This window comes from Pithys albifrons, chromosome 27, assembly GCF_047495875.1.
Source record: "Pithys albifrons albifrons isolate INPA30051 chromosome 27, PitAlb_v1, whole genome shotgun sequence".
In the NCBI taxonomy this organism is placed as follows: Eukaryota; Metazoa; Chordata; class Aves; order Passeriformes; family Thamnophilidae; genus Pithys; species Pithys albifrons.
In genome coordinates, this window is record NC_092484.1 from 3,384,950 (window position 1) to 3,403,445 (window position 18,496).

General features: G+C 55.5%; 1 protein-coding gene across 1 annotated transcript in view; it reads left to right on the plus strand.

The window, feature by feature from the left end:
* ADAMTS10 (ADAM metallopeptidase with thrombospondin type 1 motif 10) overlaps positions 1 to 18,496 on the plus strand; it is a 93,097-nt gene that overhangs the window by 31,652 nt on the left and 42,949 nt on the right. Inside the window, exons 3-8 of the mRNA XM_071578194.1 lie at positions 3,410 to 3,774; positions 8,729 to 8,888; positions 12,421 to 12,638; positions 15,163 to 15,246; positions 15,614 to 15,759; positions 16,286 to 16,329. Of these exons, the coding sequence (XP_071434295.1) occupies positions 3,410 to 3,774; positions 8,729 to 8,888; positions 12,421 to 12,638; positions 15,163 to 15,246; positions 15,614 to 15,759; positions 16,286 to 16,329 (1,017 nt within the window). The remainder of the gene's footprint in view (positions 1 to 3,409; positions 3,775 to 8,728; positions 8,889 to 12,420; positions 12,639 to 15,162; positions 15,247 to 15,613; positions 15,760 to 16,285; positions 16,330 to 18,496) is intronic.

An 18,496-nucleotide genomic window follows, 5' to 3' on the forward strand; every position in this document is an offset into this window, starting at 1 on the left:
CTGGCACAGGTTGGGCAGAGCAGCTGTGGCTGCCCCATCCCTGCGAGTGTCCAAGGCCAGGTTGGACAGGGCTTGGAGCAACCTGGGACAGTGGGAGGTGTCCTTCCCCATGGCAGAGGGTGGAACTGGATGGGCTTTAAGGTCCCACCCAACACAAACCATTCCATCATTCCATTCTATGATTATTTTTAACATTTTTGGCATTCCCACCCTAAAGCATCACTTCCTAAAACATTCCTGTGACCCAGGGCACTGTCTGGGGGCTCTTCCTGTGCCTCAGTTTCCAGAGTGACATCCCTGAGAAGATGCACAGTGTCCAACACTACAACCCAGCCAGGTTCTCACACACAACCTCACCCTCAGCCTGGGGACATTTTTTCCTCCTGGACTTGCTTTCAGGTCAGGATCAGAGACTCCAGCCCAAGCTCCCAGGACATTTGTAGCCACAACATGTACAAACCTCCTTCTGATTCACTATTTTTCAAGCCCACATGGGCTGCAGAGAGGGAAAAAGAAAAACAAGACACTTCCCACAGCAAATTTTTCCAAGCCTGAAGTCATTGCTGAAGTGCAAATAGTCACCCTTGTTTGCCCAGGCTCATCACAGGGGGATGCAGGAGAAGCTGAAGCACAGGATGTTAAAAAACTGCTAATTATTTCTGGCTTATCAAGGCAAGGGAGAGGTGCCAGAAGTGCTCATGGTTTGGAGGGATGGGAGCTGACCCCAAACCCAGCTGGTGGGAAGGACTGTCCCATTGCTGGTGGCCAAGGAAACCACTCCGTGAGGCTCCCACACTGGAAAACACACCAGAGGAAAAGGGAACTTTCCAGTGGTCAGAATGGACTTTGGAGTCCAAGTTTCTGATGGCTGGGAAGGCTTTGAAGGTCCATGCTGTGGAGCCAGGAGAGAGGCAGCCACCCTGGAGCAGCCAGGCCCCTCCTGTTTGCTCCAAACAGGATGCAGAAAGCACAGCAAGACTCATCCAGAGTGAACAGAAGGCAAATCTGAGGGTTTAGGACATTCACAACCTCCAGGCCTGAGGGGTTGAGAAGAACAGTGTGATGGAGGAGCTGTCCTGTCCAGCACATGGTGTTTGACATCCCCTGCTGAGGTGCTGAGGGCTGTGAGAGACAGCTCAGATCCAACCCCCTGGGCCATTTTCCTCGGAAAAGGAGGGATTTGACAGGTCAGTGGCCTTGCAGAGCACATTTCCTGAGTGCTGCAAGACAGGCTGAAAGCTCAAGTGCCCCAAGAGAAGGTGCTAAGCCAGGCTGATGTGATAAAGAGCATCCAGTAAGCTGGGAAGGCAGGATGGTGTCCCAGAGAGAGACCTGGCTGGGAATTCAGAATGTCTGACTTCTTTTCCAGCTGGGAATTCTGGTTACCCTCTTTGTTGTTTTGATATCAGGGATGGCATTGCAAGGACTGTGGCTCTGTGCCCCTTAGGAGGATGCCCAGTACCTCCTGCACTGAGGCTGGGGTGGTGCTGTTGTTGTGGGAGCTGTCAGGGTTAGCAGGTCCATGTGGCAGCTGGAGATGTCCTGAGGAACCCACAGTCACTCAGTGAGACTCTTCTGAGACGTTGTCACCCCAAGGCTTGTTGTGTCTCATTTTGAGGAGATCTCATTGCTGGGTTTGTTACTGAAACAATCCAGTTAAAATAACCCCCCAAACCCCAGAGTGGGACAGCACAACCCTCTGCCCAGTGGGGATGGAGGAATGGGGGACAGTCCAAGGCCAAAGCCACAATTTGGGTGTCCTGAAGGGCCCCTTGGGCCAATCTGTTTCTTCCCATCACCTGCAGAGGAAGAAAAGAGCACTCCATAAGATCAAGGCCTGTTGATAATGCCAAGGCTCTGTGGGCTGCAGGGCTTTGGGACCACCCCAAGAGAGCAGCCAGGCAGAGGGACCTGGGGGGACTGAGGGACAGGAAGCTCAACAGGAGCCAAGAGTGTGCCCAGGTGGCCAAGAAGGCCAAGGGGATCCTGGCCTGGATCCAAACTAGCGTGGCCAGCAGGCCCAGGGCAGTGACCCTTCCCCTGGACTCTGCCTTGGGGAGGCCACACCTTGAGTGTTGTGTTCAGTTCTGGGCCCCTCAGTTGAGGCAAGAGATTGAGGGGCTGGAGCGGGGCCAGAGAAGAGCAACGAGGCTGGAGAAGGGACTGGAGGTGGCACTGAGTGTCCTCTGAAACACCTCCAGGGACAGAGAATCCACCAGGTCTTGATCCAACCCCACTGGGATCAGCAGCCCAGGGCACGGAGTGCCAGAGTGATCCCAGTGGGGTTGGATCAAGGGTTGGACTCGATGAGCTCAGAGGTCTCTTCCAAGCCAAGTGAGAAGAGAAGAGCAACGAGGCTGGAGAAGGGACTGGAGCACAAGTGCTGTGGGGAGAGGCTGAGGGAGCTGGGGGTGTTGAGCCTGGAGAAGAGGAGGCTCAGAGGTGACCTCAGCACTGTCTGGAACTGCCTGAAGGGAAGTTCTGGCCAGCTGGGGGTTGGTCTCTTCTCCCAGGCACCCAGCAATAGGACAAGGGGGGCTCAAGCTCTGCCAGGGGAAATTGAAGTTGGAGATCAGAAAGAAATTCTTTGCAGAGAGAGTGCTCAGGGATTGGAATGGGTGGATTCTCTGTCCCTGGAGGTGGCACTGAGTGAGAATCCACCACATCTTGATCCAACCCCACTGGGCTGGTGATCCCAGTGGGGTTGGATCAAGGGTTTTATTTGATGATCTCGGAGGTCTCTTCCAACCCAGCTGATTCTCTGATCCCTTCAGAACACTTTTCTGCCCTGGTTTCCCTGGCTGTTGGATGCACAAGCCACTGAAGCACCTTCAGAGGGCACTGACTGGGGCTCCTCTGCAGTGCTGAGTTGCAGATTTGGGTGTGGATGTTTCCAGAACTCTGCCTGTGACAGGCCTTGCTTGGCCACCCCCTGAGTGAAGGGAAGTTCTGGCCAGGTGGGGGTTGGTCTCTTCTCCCAGGCACTCAGCAATAGGACAAGGGGGGCTCAAGCTCTGCCAGGGGAAATTGAAGTTGGAGATCAGGAAAAACTTCTTTCCAAAAAGAGTGCTGAGGGATTGGAATGGGCTGCCCAGAGAGGGGGTGGATTCCCCATCCCTGGAGGTTTTTCAACTGAGCTTGGCCGTGGCACTGAGTGCCATGATCTGGTAAAGGGACTGGAGTTGGACCAAGGGTTGGCCTTGATGATCTCAGAGGTCTTTTCCAACCCAATCCATTCTAGGATTCTGTGATCCTGCAGCCTGGGCACAGCAGCCCCCTTGTGCCGTGCCCCTGTCCCTGCACCCCGTGCTGGCTCTGGCTGTGGCTGTGCTTGGGCACAGGTCTCTGGGTGTTTGGCTCAGACTTTCTTTGCACAATGTCACTCCTCTGTCTTTCTTCCCCTGCCCAGAGGAGTTCCTCTCCAGCCTGGATCACTATGAGATCGCCTTCCCCATCCAAGTGGACCAAAACGGGGACTTCCTCACCTTCGACATGCGGCGGCAGCTGAAGCGGCGCCCGCGGCGCAGCCTGGGCACCCTGCCCTACGAGCCCCCCGAGCAGCAGGTCTTCTACAAGGTCTCTGCCCACAGGACCCAGTTCCTCCTCAACCTCACCCTGCACTCCAACCTGCTGGCGGAGCACTTCACTGTGGAGTACTGGAAGCGGGATGGCATGGACTGGCAGCACGACTTCCACGAGGACTGTCACTACGCCGGGCACCTGCAGGACCAGTACCTGAGCTCCAAGGTGGCCATCAGCAACTGCAATGGGCTGGTGAGTCTCTGTGGTTGGCTGGGCTGGTTTGAAGGTGAACTGGCAGGAGAAACGAACCCAACACAAAAGAGATTATAGGTCAGAGTTACAATTTAATGACAATATTACAATCAATGCAATGGCACAAAGAGAAATTGGGTTTAACCCCCAACCCCAGCAGTGCCACCCACCCCCTGGGGCACAAACACAGGGGGGGTTTGGTGGCCCCTGTTCTGAGCCCCACGTGGTTCCCCCGAGGCCAAAGGAAAAGGAAGGGACAAACCTGTTGGTGCAGATGATGGCACAGTCTGGGCAGAGTGGTGGCTCCTCCTGTCCAGGGTCTGCTCCTCCTCTGGATCCAATGAGTGGTTCTCCAAATCCCAAAACCCCCAAGATTCCATCCCCTCTGGTGCAGGTGGGAGCCCCCAGTGCCTCCCCCAGGGCAGGGAGTTCCACACTGGGGGATCTGACTCTGGCAGTCAGGGGGGATTTTGGAATCGTTGCTGGCCCCTGGGCAGAGCTGAGCCCTCAGGTGGGTGTGGAGGTGCCAAGGACTCCCTGCAGGGCAGTTCTCCCAGCTCCTCTGCCAGGCTTCTTTCCCAGCCAGCTCCCAGCCTGAGGGCTCAGCTGTGCCCTGGGCAGCTGCTGCCAATGGGCCATTGGGAACAGTTCCTGGGCACTGGCCCAGAGGGTTTAGAATGCCCAGCTTTGGTCACACCCACACAGGGATAAACTGGTCCCACCTGCTGAACTGGGACATTGGCCAACAACACCAACTGCAGCTGGTTGAAGCCTTTTTGATCTTTGCCACCAGATTTGTGTCCCAGCAGGTGGGTCTCCACGTGGTGAGAAAGGTTTGGGATTGGGGTCAAGCAGGAATGTTTCCCAAGGAAGGTGGTGGTGGGTGAGGACAACATCCCTCATCACATCTCCAGGGGTTCCTCATCCGTGTCCCACTTGTAGCCTGTTTCCTGCCACAGCCAGTGGGCACTTTTCCACTGATTTTAGTTGGTGTGGGATAATCCAGGCTGCAGACCCTGCAGAGCCCTCCCCTCCCCTTCCAACAGCAGCAGCAGGAATGCTTTGTGTGTGTTGGTGAGGGAGAGGTGCAGGAGGGAGGGGGTTTCACAGCCCCACTGGAATGTCTAAAGTGCACTGAGATCCTCCCAACTGCAGATCCATTCCTGGGGTTCCCAGGCTGGAGTTCAGGAGACAAAAATTATGACTTCTGGGGGAAAAACCAAAGTAATTCTGTATGAAAAAGAACAACATTCCTCAAAACCAGCAAGGCTGCTGGAAGGAGGAGAGTGGGAAGAGCTGATTTTCCAATTCCTAACAGCTCATAATAGACATCATGGTCCTAAATACCATCAAGGAAAGCTTAATGGTGACATCAGTGGAAAGGACAGCTGAGCTCTGGACTGGGTTGTGTGGAGAGTGCAAGATCACTGAAGATCTTTAAGAACAGGCCAGACAGATGCCTCCCAAAAATCCTCCAGGTGTGATTCCTTAGCTTTTCCAGCACTGGGAATAGACTAAGGACTTCCATCCCTATTTTCCTGGGATTTTCTGCTATTTCTGGCTCCCAAAGCATATTTCATGACCTGCCAGATGGAGGGATGGAGCAAACATACCCTGTCAGTGAATCCCAAGGCTGATGGTTCCCTTGGAGGGGAAAAGACTCTGCAGGCCAGACTCAGATTTAGGCTCCAGCCCCATCTTTTCCCAGTATTCTGGCAGTGGGGAAGAGCTTCCAAATGGGAATGAATTCACCTTTGATTTATTGCTAAATTTCCCTGCCAGAACAGTGCTGTGGGTTATTAACAGAAGTGAGAATCTGACTCATTATATCAGAGAGTTTAATGTTTCCTCTCACAGCCAAAACTCAGAGCTGCATAAACTCCTGGTTCCCTGGTCAGCCCTTGGTTTAGATGTGGGAACTCTGCTCAGGTCCCAGACAATTTCCTGGTGTTCTCCAAGGCTCTGGAGGGGGAGCTGGAGCTGGGGTCTGACATCACATCTGCCTTCCCACCTCTGAGGGCAGCAAGTCCAGGGCAAGCAATGGCCCAGCAGCCCTTGGAACTGGGATGAGTCAGTCCACAGGCTGTTTAGGTCTGGAGAGATACCAAGGGCTGTCTGGAGGAAAATGCAGCCAAAGAGACACAAAGAGTGATGGAGGGTCATCCAACAGCCTCTCCTTTTCCTGAACTCTGTCCTTCTGCCCCCAAGAGTTATGGAGAGCAGAGAGGATGGGGGAGGAGCCTTCTGGGTCAGTGAGGACGGTGGGTCAGGAATTTGGCCAAGAGGAGCCTGGAATGTTTGTAGCTGGCAGAGTGGGGGCTGTGCTTGCAACAGAGGAGACCTTTGGCAGAGCTCTGGTTGATCAGTAACAGCTGATCCACTCCTGGAATCAGGGTTGGCTGGTCCTCTCATGGAATCAGGATTGGCTGGTCCTCTCATGGAATCAGAGTTGGCTGATCCACTCCTGGAGTCAGGATTGGCTGGTCCTCTCATGGAATCAGGATTGGCTGGTCCACTCCTGGAGTCAGGGTTGGCTGGTTCTCTCATGGAATCAGGGTTGGCTGATCCAGTCATGGAATGAGAGTTGGCTGATCCACTCCTGGAATCAGGGTTGGCTGGTCCACCTGTGCAATCAGGGTTGGCTGATCCACTCCTGGAATCAGGGTTGGCTAATCCACTCCTGGAATCAGGGTTGGCTGATCCAGTTGTGCAATCAGGGTTGGCTGGTCCTCTCATGGAATCAGGGTTGGCTGATCCAGTTGTGCAATCAGGGTTGGCTGGTCCTCTCATGGAATCAGAGTTGGCTGATCCACTCCTGGAATCAGGGTTGGCTGATCCACTCCTGGAATCAGGGTTGGCTGATCCACTCATGGAATGAGAGTTGGCTGATCCACTCCTGGAATCAGGGTTGGCTGATCCACTCCTGGAATCAGGATTGGCTCGTCCACTCTTGGAATCAGGGGTGGCTGGTCCACTCATGGAATCAGGGTTGGCTGATCCAGTCATGGAATCAGGGTTGGCTGATCCACTCCTGGAATCAGGGTTGGCTGATCCACTCATGGAATCAGGATTGGCTCGTCCACTCATGGAATCAGGGTTGGCTGGTCCACTCCTGGATTCAGGATTGGCTGATCCACTCCTGGAATCAGGGTTGGCTGATCCACTCATGGAATCATCCCCTCTGGAGGACAGGCAGGGCCAGGAGAGGGTCCCCAGGTGCTGAGGAGTCCAGGGTCAGGTTCCTGCTGACATGTGTTGAGGGGGGGACCCTCATTTGCACAGACCTGACTCCCTGGTGCTGCACAGGGGCTTTGTTGTGTGTGGTGGTGTTGAAAGGGCACACCCAGGTGCTGGTTTTGGGGTGAGTTGTGCACAGAGAGGGAGGAAAGGGGTCATTGTGTGCAACACAAAGCTGTGAAAAGGCTAACAAGGCCCAGGCCATCCTCCTGTCCTCCAGCTCCCACATCCCTCAGGAATTTCTAGGTCTGCAAGGTGCCCTGGGGAACCTGGCCAGTGCCCACCACCCCTTTTCCTGAGATCTACCCCAACCCCCCTGGCACAGCTCCAGCCATTCCCTGGGTCCTGTCCCTGGTCCCCACAGAGCAGAGCTCAGGGCCTGCCCCTCCTCTGCCCCTCCCAGGACATTGTCCTTGCAATGAGGTCTCCCCTCCGTCTCCTCTTCTCCAGCTGAACACACCCAGTGCCCTCAGTGGCTTCCCCTCCAGGCCCTTCTTCATCTTCATTGCCTCTTTTGGACACTCTCCAATGGCTTTGTCTGATGTCCAAACTGCCCCAGCATTGCAGATAAGGCCACCCCAGTGCAGAGCAAGGCTCCTCTTCCCTGGGCACAGAGGGAGGTCCTGAATTGCTGGGACATCCAGAGGGCACCACCAGTGCTGAGCTGTTGGCTGGGCAGGGGTGTCTCTGCAGTTCACACAAGGAGTGGGAGGACAGCCAGGTGGGTCTTGGACTTTTGGGGTCATGCCTGAGCCATGCCAGGTGTGTTTCTGTGCCTTGGTCACTTGTGGGTAAAGCTCAGCTGGTGGCACACCCCCTTTCCTGGAGTTATTGAGGGATTCAGTGCCAGGAGTCCTTCCAGTGCTGGAGCTCATGTTGTGCTCCCAGAAACTTTTCAGGTGGCTCAGACCCTCCAGGGAGAAGGAGAGCTTGCTGTGAGGATGGGACAGGCTGCAGAGGAGAGATCCTGCAGGCATCTGCTGGGTTTGGCTGCTCAGCCCAATGGAATCTGCTCCTGCGTGGTCATCACTGTCTCGTGAGGGGTCCACTCACAAAGTCTGGGCTCACAGCTGAGATTCAGCCAGAATAAAAAAGAATAAACCAGCCCAACAAATATGGGAGCAGACACACCATCATCTGACTGAGGTGGCCAGTCTGAGGTGTACCCAGGGCTGGGGTGGCCTGTTCTGTTCCTCTTCCTCCCTTCTGAATCAGACCTCACCTTTTAAAGACTTGCTGTGTTTCTCAGAAGCCTTTGGGTATTTACACCTCTCTGCAGCTGGTGGGAATGGTCCTGAGCTGCCTGGGAAGGCTCTCAGGTGAGGCTGCAGAGCACAGGAGGCAGATCTCCCCCCTGGGCTGGGCTGCAATCTGAGTGGATGGAATTTGGGATCCCACAGGCAGCTCTCAGTGAGACTGAGTGGGTGGAATAGGAAACAACTCATTCATAATTTTGCAAGCAAAGCCTGTGATTTCCAGAGGACTTTAGTGAACACAGATGTCCCAAGGCATGCAGCACCATCTCCCTGGGTTTGCTCTGGTCTGTAGGTTCACAGAGTTCAGGGTTTGATCCCTCCACATTCTCCACAGTATTTGTCAGCCCCCAGAAATTCAGGGGTTGATTAACAGCAAAGCTCATCACGAGAAGCCACCACCACAACCCCCCAGCTGTCCCTCTCCACCTCTTTCATTCCCTTCCCTCTCTTTCCCTCTGCAGCACGGGGTGATCGTGGCAGATGAGGAGGAATATTTCATTGAGCCCCTGAGCCCTGGAGCCAACATCAGCACGGGGGGTGAGGGCAAGGGCAGCCCCCACGTCGTGTACAAGAGGTCCTCTCTGCAGTACCCTCACATGGACGCAGCCTGCGGCGTGCTAGGTACTGTCCCCACCACCTCCCCCTCAAGCCACCCCAAAACAGGCTGGGAAAGTCCCAGCAGAGCAGCCTTGGAAGGTCCACACTGCTCTGGGTGTGAAAGACCCCAAAACAGGCTGGGAAAGTGCCAGCAGAGCAGCCTTGGAAGGTCCACACTGCTCTAGGTGTGAAAGACCCCAAAACAGGCTGGGAAAGTCCCAGCAGAGAAACCTTGGAAGGTCCACACTGCTCAAGGTGTCAAAGACCCCAAAACAGGCTGGGAAAGTGCCAGCAGAGAAACCTTGGAAGGTCCACACTGCTCAAGGTGTCAAAGACCCCAAAACAGGCTGGGAAAGTCCCAGCAGAGAAACCTTGGAAGGTCCACACTGCTCAAGGTGTCAAAGACCCCAAAACAGGCTGGGAAAGTGCCAGCAGAGCAGCCTTGGAAGGTCCACACTGCTCTAGGTGTCAAAGACCCCAAATTTATCTCCTCCTTTCTGTGTTTGTTTTGTCCCATGTTGAGCATTTCTGGTGGCCTGGTCTCCTTTGTACTCTCCTGTTCACAGCAGGGCTTTGAAATGTGGAAATAGAACAAGAGAGAGAAGAGAAAAAAACACCTCTTATTTTGTTTAAGAAAAATCCTCCCAAATTTGGCCAATTTACTGTGTATTGAGAAATCACAGTTTATGCCTGCTCAGCACAGAGTTGTCTTTGGGGTTTGGTCACTGCAGGTTATGTCCATGCTGAGATAACTCTGCTGCTCTTGGAGACCATGTGGAAAGAGGCTTTGGAGGGTGGGATGTGGGACCTGGTTGGCCACAGGGGGCTCTGGGGGATGTTCACAGGGAATTGCAGCTGCACTTTCTACCCCATTTCTACACTTCCAAACCTTTGACTCTCAGGAGGACTCACCCAAATCTGTCCTGGCCTCTCCCCATGTGTCCTTCTGGTCAGTTTGTGTCCCAAAGTCTGGCTGAGATCCCTGGCCCTCCCCACAATGCTCCAGACACACAGAGGCCACTCCTCAGTTTCCAGATGTCCCCTGGCTCCAACAAGGGTGAGAGGAGATGCCATCCCTGCAGAAGGGCTGGATGGCTTTTTATGGGTGAGCTGTGGCTGCAGAGCAGAGCTGTCCCCTGCTGCTCCTGTAGGTTCCTGTGTCACTTCAGGACATCCATTCACTGCCTCAGTGGTGGCACTTAACCAGATGAGGAGTGACAGATGGAAGGGGTGGAACATCTGGAGACACCATGGCACTGCCACCCTGCTCTGAGCAGGCCCTGAGTGTCCCCAGGGCCACCAGCATCTCTGGAGACACCCTGTGCTTCCCTGGCCCAGCTCCTCCCATCCCAGCTCACAAAGCTGGGACCAAGTGCCAGCAGACTCCTCTTCTGCTGACTCTGTGCCACATTCCTCAGCTTCCAGAAAAAAAATTCAGCCTGCTCCTAATTGCTTCCTGGAAAGCAGAGACTGTGCAGGGGGAGCCACAGGCCAAACACAGCTCAGAACAACAACAGTGCAAGTGGCCCCAGCAAAGCCACCCAGGCTGGACTTGGCCTGACCAACAGAGCTGAGCACCCCCTGAGCTCCTGGGGTCAGCTGGAGGAGCTGGAGCTGGCAGGCTGTGGGGCTGCCTGGGATCTGCTCATCTTCCCAGTCCTGGGGGATGTTTGATGGCCCAGCAGCAGAGCACAGAATCACAGAATCATAGAATCAGTTGGGCTGGAAGAGACCTCTGAGATCATCAAGGCCAACCCTTGATCCAACCCCACTTTGATCACCAGATCATGGCACTCAGTGCCACATCCAGTCTCACCTTATAAACCCCCAGGAATGGTGAATCCACCCCCTCTCTGGGCAGCCCATTCCAATCCCTGAGCACTCTCTCTGCAAAGAATTTCTACCTGATCTCCAACTTCAATTTCCCCTGGCAGAGCTTGAGCCCCCCTTGTCCTATTGCTGAGTGCCTGGGAGAAGAGACCAACCCCCAGCTGGCCAGAACTTCCCTTCAGGCACTTCCAGACAGTGCTGAGGTCACCTCTGAGCCTCCTCTTCTCCAGGCTCAACACCCCCAGCTCCCTCAGCCTCTCCCCACAGCACTTGTGCTCCAGTCCCTTCTCCAGCCTCGTTGCTCTTCTCTTCTCACTTGGCTTGGAAGAGACCTCTGAGCTCATCAAGTCCAACCCTTGATCCAACCCCACTGGGATCACTCTGGCACTCTGTGCCCTGGGCTGGTGATCCCAGTGGGGTTGGATCAAGACCTGGTGGATTCTCTGTCCCTGGAGGTGTTTCAGAGGACACTCAGTGCCACCTCCAGTCCCTTCTCCAGCCTCGTTGCTCTTCTCTGGCCCCGCTCCAGCCCCTCAATCTCTTGCCTGAACTGAGGGGCCCAGAACTGAACACAACACTCAAGGTGTGGCCTCCCCAAGGCAGAGTCCAGGGGAAGGGTCACTGCCCTGGGCCTGCTGGCCACGCTAGTTTGGATCCAGGCCAGGATCCCCTTGGCCTTCTTGGCCACCTGGGCACACTGGTGGCTCCTGTTGAGCTTCCTGTCCCTCAGTCCCCCCAGGTCCCTCTGCCTGGCTGCTCTCCAGCCACTCTGTGCCCAGCCTGGAGCACTGCAGGGGTTGGGGTGGCCAAAGGGCAGGACCTGCACTTGGCCTTGTTAAACCTCATCCCATTGGAATCAGCCCATCCCTCCAGCCTATCCAGGCCCCTCTGCAGAGGAGGGGGATCCAACTGGCACCCTTGGCAGGGCAGGAGGGTGGCTGGACCCTCCCGTCAGCAGTTCTGCCCTGTGGTGGTCTCCAGGACAAAGGTTTGGAGCTCATGGTCCTGGTGGGACATCCCTGGTGTCAAATCAGCAGCACTTGAAGCCTGAAGCAAAGTCCTACAAACCTCCTGCTGCTGCTTTGGAGGCTGCAGCCATTCCTGTGAGAGAAAAGGCAAATCCTAAATTCAGGTGCTGGCAGGGAAAGGAAAGAGGAAAAGATCTGCAAGGGCTTTGTTTTGAGGTTATGTCTGTGTAGGCTCTAAATCCACACTGGGGCAGAGGGGAGGGCAGGGATTGGCACACACCCCCTGGGCAGGAGGGGGCAAGAGGAGGCAGAAGGGATCAGAAGGAGGCAGGAGAAGGCAGAAGGGGGCAGGAGGGGGCAGGAAGAGGCCGGAGGGGACAGAAGGGGGCAAGAGGAGGCAGGAGAGGGCAGGAGGAGGCAGGAAGGGGCAGGAGGAGGCAGGAAGGGGAAGGAGGAGGCTGGAGGAGATAGGAGGAGGCAGGAGGAAGCAAGAGGAGGTAAGAGGAGGCAGGAGGGGCAGGAAGGGGAAGGAGGAGGCAGGAGGGGTCAGGAGAACGCAGGAGGCAGGAGGGGGCAGCAGGATGGAGGAGGAGGCAGGAAGGGAAGGAGAGAGGCATTTTCTGGGCCCACACTGATCCATACAGAGCCCCACAACAACCTTCTCTTCCCCCAAACTGAGCTCACCCTACACCCCCAGACCTCTGTGAGCCACCCAGTTCCTTCTGGAGGGCAACAGGAGCATCTCTCTCCCTCCTCAGATGAGAAGCCCTGGAAGGGGAGGCACTGGTGGCTGAGGACACTGAAACCCTCCCCCCTGAAGCCCTCGGGCAACCACAGCCAGCGGGGGCAGCTGCCCCTCAAGAGGTCGGTGAGCACCGAGCGCTACGTGGAGACCCTGGTGGTGGCTGACAAGATGATGGTGGGTTACCACGGCCGCAGGGACATCGAGCAGTACATCCTGGCCATCATGAATATTGTAAGTGTTATAACCACACCAGGAGCCTTGAGGGGCTCACACCCACCCAGGGATAACTCCTGTGGCTTGGCAGAGGATCATAGAATCCTAGAATGGATTGGGTTGGAAGAGACCTCGGAGATCCTCAAGTCCAACCCTTGGTCCAACTCCAGTCCCTTTACCAGATCATGGCACTCAGTGCCACGGCCAAGCTCAGCTGAAAAACCTCCAGGGATGGGGAATCCACCCCCTCTCTGGGCAGCCCATTCCAATCCCTGAGCACTCTCTCTGGAAAGAATTTCTTTCTGATGGATCCAACTTCAATTTCCCCTGGCAGAGCTTGAGCCCCTCTTGTTCTACTGGTGCCTGCCTGGGAGAAGAGACCAACCCCCAGCTGGCCAGAACTTCCCTTCAGGCAGTTCCAGACAGTGCTGAGGTCACCTCTGAGCCTCCTCTTCTCCAGGCTGAACATCCCCAGCTCCCTCAGCCTCTCCCCACAGCACTTGTGCTCCAGTCCCTTCTCCAGCCTCGTTGCTCTTCTCTTCTCACTTGGCTTGGAAGGGACCTCTGAGCTCATCAAGTCCAACCCTTGGTCCAACTCCAGTCCCTTTACCAGATCATGGCACTCAGTGCCACGGCCAAGCTCAGCTGAAAAACCTCCAGGGATGGGGAATCCACCCCCTCTCTGGGCAGCCCATTCCAATCCCTGAGCACTCTCTCTGCAAAGAATTTCTTTCTGATCTCCAACTTCAATTTCCCCTGGCAGAGCTTGAGCCCCCCTTGTCCTATTGCTGAGTGCCTGGATGTGCTTTTACTGCAAGATAACAGTGAGGGGAATCAGAGCTGTTGTTCCAGGGGGACAGTGGCTTCTCCCCGTGCTCAGAGCGAGACTTTTGGGTCAAAAATCCTGCCATGCTGCTGTTGCTCATGAGCAGTGGTAGCCCAGAGCCTGCAGGGGCTCTGCTGCAGAGGAGAGGCACAGCAGGAGAGGTAAACTCTGGCCTGTCTGAGCACACTGCAGGCCAGATCTGGGCTGGCAGAACAAAAGGCTCGCTTTGAACAGCATCTCTCCTCTCCAATTAGCATTGCAAATGGGGCCAGGCAAGCTGAGCAACACATGGGAAAGCAGAAGGACAGGGAGCTCTCACGCCTGGGGGCTGAGGGATGGGCAGAAATACCCTCCTTCTTGCCCACCACACCGCCTGTGCCCCTGGGTTTGGGTCATTGCTGGCAGCAGGGTGCCAGGCTGGCTGCATTACCCGCCCGAATTGGCCGGGCTGGATCCTCCTGTGAGGTGAGATGGGCTTGGCAGTTGTCCATCAAGCCCCTGAAAGCCCCTCTGTGGTGGCTCTTTGTCCTCTCCTCCCCAGGATCTCCTTTCATGCCTGGCTCTGTTTGCATTTCTAAAGCAGGTTTTAAAGCCATGCTGTTCCTAACAGTGTCACCTGCTCTGAATCACCCACCGTGTGGTGGCACATTTGGGAGAGGGGCTGTGCCCTCCCCTCAGCAAAGCTTCACCCCTGGGAATGCACAATTCCAGGAGCAGGAGCTTCCCTACCTGAGCTCCAGGCTGGGGATCCTCTTCCTGGCTCAGGCTCCCCAGAAGGAAACACTGAGCTCTGAACATGGTTTAGATTCCACAATCCAAGGGGTAACAAGGTGAGCTGGTTTGAAGGTGAACCAGCAGGAGAAATGAACCCAACACAGAAGAGATTATAGGTCAGAGTTACAATTTAATAACAATATTACAATAGATGCAATTGCACAAAGAGAAATTGGGTTTAACCCCCAACCCCAGCAGTGCCACCCACCCCCTGGGGCACAAACACAGGGGGGTTTGGTGGCCCCTGTGCTGAGCCCCACGTGGTTCCCCCAAGGCCAAAGGAAAAGGAGGGGACAAACCTGTTGGTGCAGATGATGGCACAGTCTGGGCAGAGTGGTGGCTCCTCCTGTCCAGGTTCTGCTCCTCCTCTGGATCCAAGGAAAAGGTCCCAGAAGTCCCCAAACCCCAAGATTCTCTCCCCTCAGGTTTGGGTGGGAGCCCCCAGTGCCTCCCCCAGGGCAGGGAGTTCCACACTGGGGGATCTGACTCTGGCACTCAGGGGGGATTTTGGAATCGTTGCTGGCCCATGGGCAGAGCTGAGCCCTCAGGTGGATGTGGAGGTGCCAAGGAGTCCCTGCAGGGCAGTTCTCCCAGTTCCTCTGCCAGGCTTCTTTCCCAGCCAGCTCCCAGCCTGAGGGCTCAGCTGTGCCCTGGGCAGCTGCTGCCAATGGGCCATTGGGAACAGTTGCTGGGCAATGGCCCAGAGGGTTTAGAATGCCCAGCTTTGGTCACACCCACACAGGGATAAACTGGTCCCACCTGCTGAACTGGGACATGTGGAATCCCATTCCCACTCCTGCTCCCTGGAACAACTGTGTTCAGCCCCCACAGCCCTGATTCCCCCCAGAGTGCCCAGCCCAGGGCTCACCCCCCCAGTTCCAGCATCACCCAGCCAGAGAGCTCATTTTTAAGACTCCTCTTTTCTTGTTTCTTGGAGGTCAGGTTGCCAAACTTTTCCAGGACTCGAGTCTGGGCAATATTGTCAACATCCTGGTGACCAGGCTCATTCTGCTCACTGAGGATCAGGTAAGCTGGGCTTTGCTGAGCCTTTCCCATCACATGACAGGAAGTTTTTGGGGCAAAGTCAGTGTGTTCCTCTTGGATTTCATCCCTGGGAGGTGCCCCTGTGCAGGCTCTTGGCTGCTCCACATCCTCCTAAAGGTACCTGGGGACTGAGTTCAGGCTGAGGAGACCTCTGAGGAATTTTTCCAACAACAGGGTGACTTTAGGGAGGTTTAAGTAGATTCAGTCCTTCTAAAGTCTTGCTTTTCCATGGTCTCCATGAAAAGTGTGGGCATCTGCACTGGTGCCAGTGTTCTGCTGGCACGGAGTAGGCAGTGCCTTCATACCAGAGCTTTCCTGGGCACACACTGTGATATTCCTCCCATTCCAGCCCACCCTGGAGATCAACCACCACGCTGGGAAATCCCTGGACAGCTTCTGCAAGTGGCAGAAATCCATTGTGAACAGGAATGGCAATGGGAATGCCATCCCAGAGAACGGCATAGCCAACCACGACACCGCAGTGCTGATCACCAGGTAAGGCTGAGCCCAGCCCTGGGGGGGTGTCCTTCATTCTGTCCCATCTGGAGGTGTCCTCTGTCTCTGTCCAAGTGGATCATCCAAGGTTTCTGTGCCCCCAGCAGCAGCCATCCCTCAGTCTCATGCCAGTTCTTCATGGAAAGAGTGGTTAAACTCTGTAACCACACACAGACTGTTCTGAGTTGGAAGGACCCACAAGGATCATCAACTCTTAAGTCAATGGCCCACACAGGGGATTGAACCCATGACCTTGGCATTATTACAACCAAGTTTTAACCAACTGAGCTGATCTCAGGGTTCCCTCCCAGGGATGCAGATTATGGCAGTTCAGAGTTCTCACCTTCCCCCTCAGTCACTTCTCATCCTGCAGCAACTTCCCTCAGTCTTTGTTGGGCTCTCAAGGAGCTTGGTTTGCAGCCATGGCCATTTGTGCAGCTGGTTTGAAGTGGTTTGGATGGGGATGTGCTGGTTTGGAGCCACCTAAATTCGAAGTGTCTCTAACTCTGCTCCCTCTTCTTTGCAGATATGACATTTGCATCTACAAGAACAAACCCTGTGGCACTCTGGGTATGTAGAATTGTGCCCCCTCTTCAGCAGCACTTCTCACCAGTGCAGAGAGTGTTGGGAACGTGGTGAGGGTGGGCTGTGCCACCCCCTGTGCCAGTGGGCAGGCTGAGGGGCAGCCCTTGCCCAAGCAGCAGAGCCAGGGACTGCCCAGTGGTTTCCAGCCTCTTTTCTTCTGCAAACACTGAAAACATCAAGCCAGAAGACAGATGGGCTCTGGAACACTCCTCTGTTCTCTCCCTGGGTCAGGTCCAGGCTGATGATTAAGAACCACTCACATCTCAGGCTGGTCCATAGCCTGGTGGAGTGTTCCTGACTGAGCAGGGACAGAGAAGACCTTTTTGTGATGACTGTGAAGGGAGTTCTTTATTTAAACAGTGAGACACAGACAGGCCCTGCAGCTTTCTCTGGCTGTAGCTCCTAATTTGTCTTGCCCTGGTCTAGACTAAGCAGTCAGGGAGGGATTAGTGCTCTGAATCACTGCAGTGCAAAGGGAAAGGCTGGTGGATCTCTGACCTGCTGTGACTGCAGGGAGGGAGGCTGAGCCTGGAGGGGCTGTGGTGGCTCAGCCCATTCCAGCAGCAGAGTCAGCTCCTTCCCTGGCCTGGTGCAGCCTGAGCTGGTGGGTCAGTGCATGGCCAGGGGGTTGGGGGAATCTGTTTCCACTGTTCACGGGGGGTTCTGATGATCCAACCCTCCAGATGGAGTCAGGCTGGATTCCTGATTGAGGTGGGTGTCAGCCAGGCCAGGGTTAGATCCTGGCCCACTCAGGTGCCCATCCCAAGCTCAGATGGCCAAGTGCTGGTGCAGCTGATCTCAGGTTACCTCACCAGTGTTTGGACAAGAACTGCTCCCCCTCTGCACAGCCTGTGATTGGATAACAAATCCAGAGGATTTCAACCCATTCTTAGCATTTCTGAGCCTGTCATTGTTCATTCAGTTGTCAGTGCTGAGCACCCACAGCCCATGAGAGCCCTGAGTCCATCCCAAAGCCCAGTGCAAGAGTGGGGAGGAGCTGGTCACTGCCACAGGCTGTGCTGGGTGGGCAGGCCCTGGCACAGGTTGGGCAGAGCAGCTGTAGCTGCCCCATCCCTGGGAGTGTCCAAGGCCAGGTTGGACAGGGCTTGGAGCAACCTGGGCTGGTGGGAGGTGTCTCTGCCCATGGCAGGGGGTGGAATGAGATGAGTTTTAATGTCCCTCCCAACCCAAACCTTTCTCTGTGTGTTGGTTTAAAGGTGAACCAGCAGGAAAAATTAACCCAACACAAAAGAGATTATAAATCAAAGTTACAATTTAATAAAAATATTACAATGACACAAAGAGAAATTGGGTTTAACCCCCAAACCCAGCAGTGCCACCCACCCCCTGGGGCACAAACACAGGGGGGTTTGGTGGCCCCTGTGCTGAGCCCCACGTGGTTCCCCCGAGGCCAAAGGAAAAGGAAGGAACAAACCTGTTGGTGCAGATGATGGCACAGTCTGGGCAGAGTGGTGGCTCCTCCTGTCCAGGGTCTGCTCCTCCTCTGAATCCAAGGAAAAGGTCCCAAAAGTGCCCAAACCCCAAGATTCTCTCCCCTCAGGTTTGGGTGGGAGCCCCCAGTGCCTCCCCCAGGGCAGGGAGTTCCACACTGGGGGATCTGACTCTGGCAGTCAGGGGGGATTTTGGAATCGTTGCTGGCCCATGGGCAGAGCTGAGCCCTCAGGTGGGTGTGGAGGTGCCAAGGACTCCCTGCAGGGCAGTTCTCCCAGCTCCTCTGCCAGGCTTCTTTCCCAGCCAGCTCCCAGCCTGAGGGCTCAGCTGTGCCCTGGGCAGCTGCTGCCAATGGGCCATTGGGAACAGTTGCTGGGCACTGGCCCAGAGGGTTTAGAATGCCCAGCTTTGGGCACACCCACACAGGGATAAACTGGTCCCACCTGCTGAACTGGGACACTCTGATTGGAGCACAGTGGTGAGTGCCCAGACACCACCCCTGTGCCCTGCAGGTGCTTTGTGGTGCCAGCTCTGGGTGCCACCTCTGGGTGCCACCTCTGTGTGCCAGCTCTGGGTGAGAGCTCTGGGTGCCAGCTCTGGGTGACAGCTCTGGGTGACAGCTCAGTGTGCCAGCTCTGGGTGACAGCTCTGGGTGACAGCTCTGTGTGCCAGCTCTGGTTGACAGCTCTGGGTGAGAGCT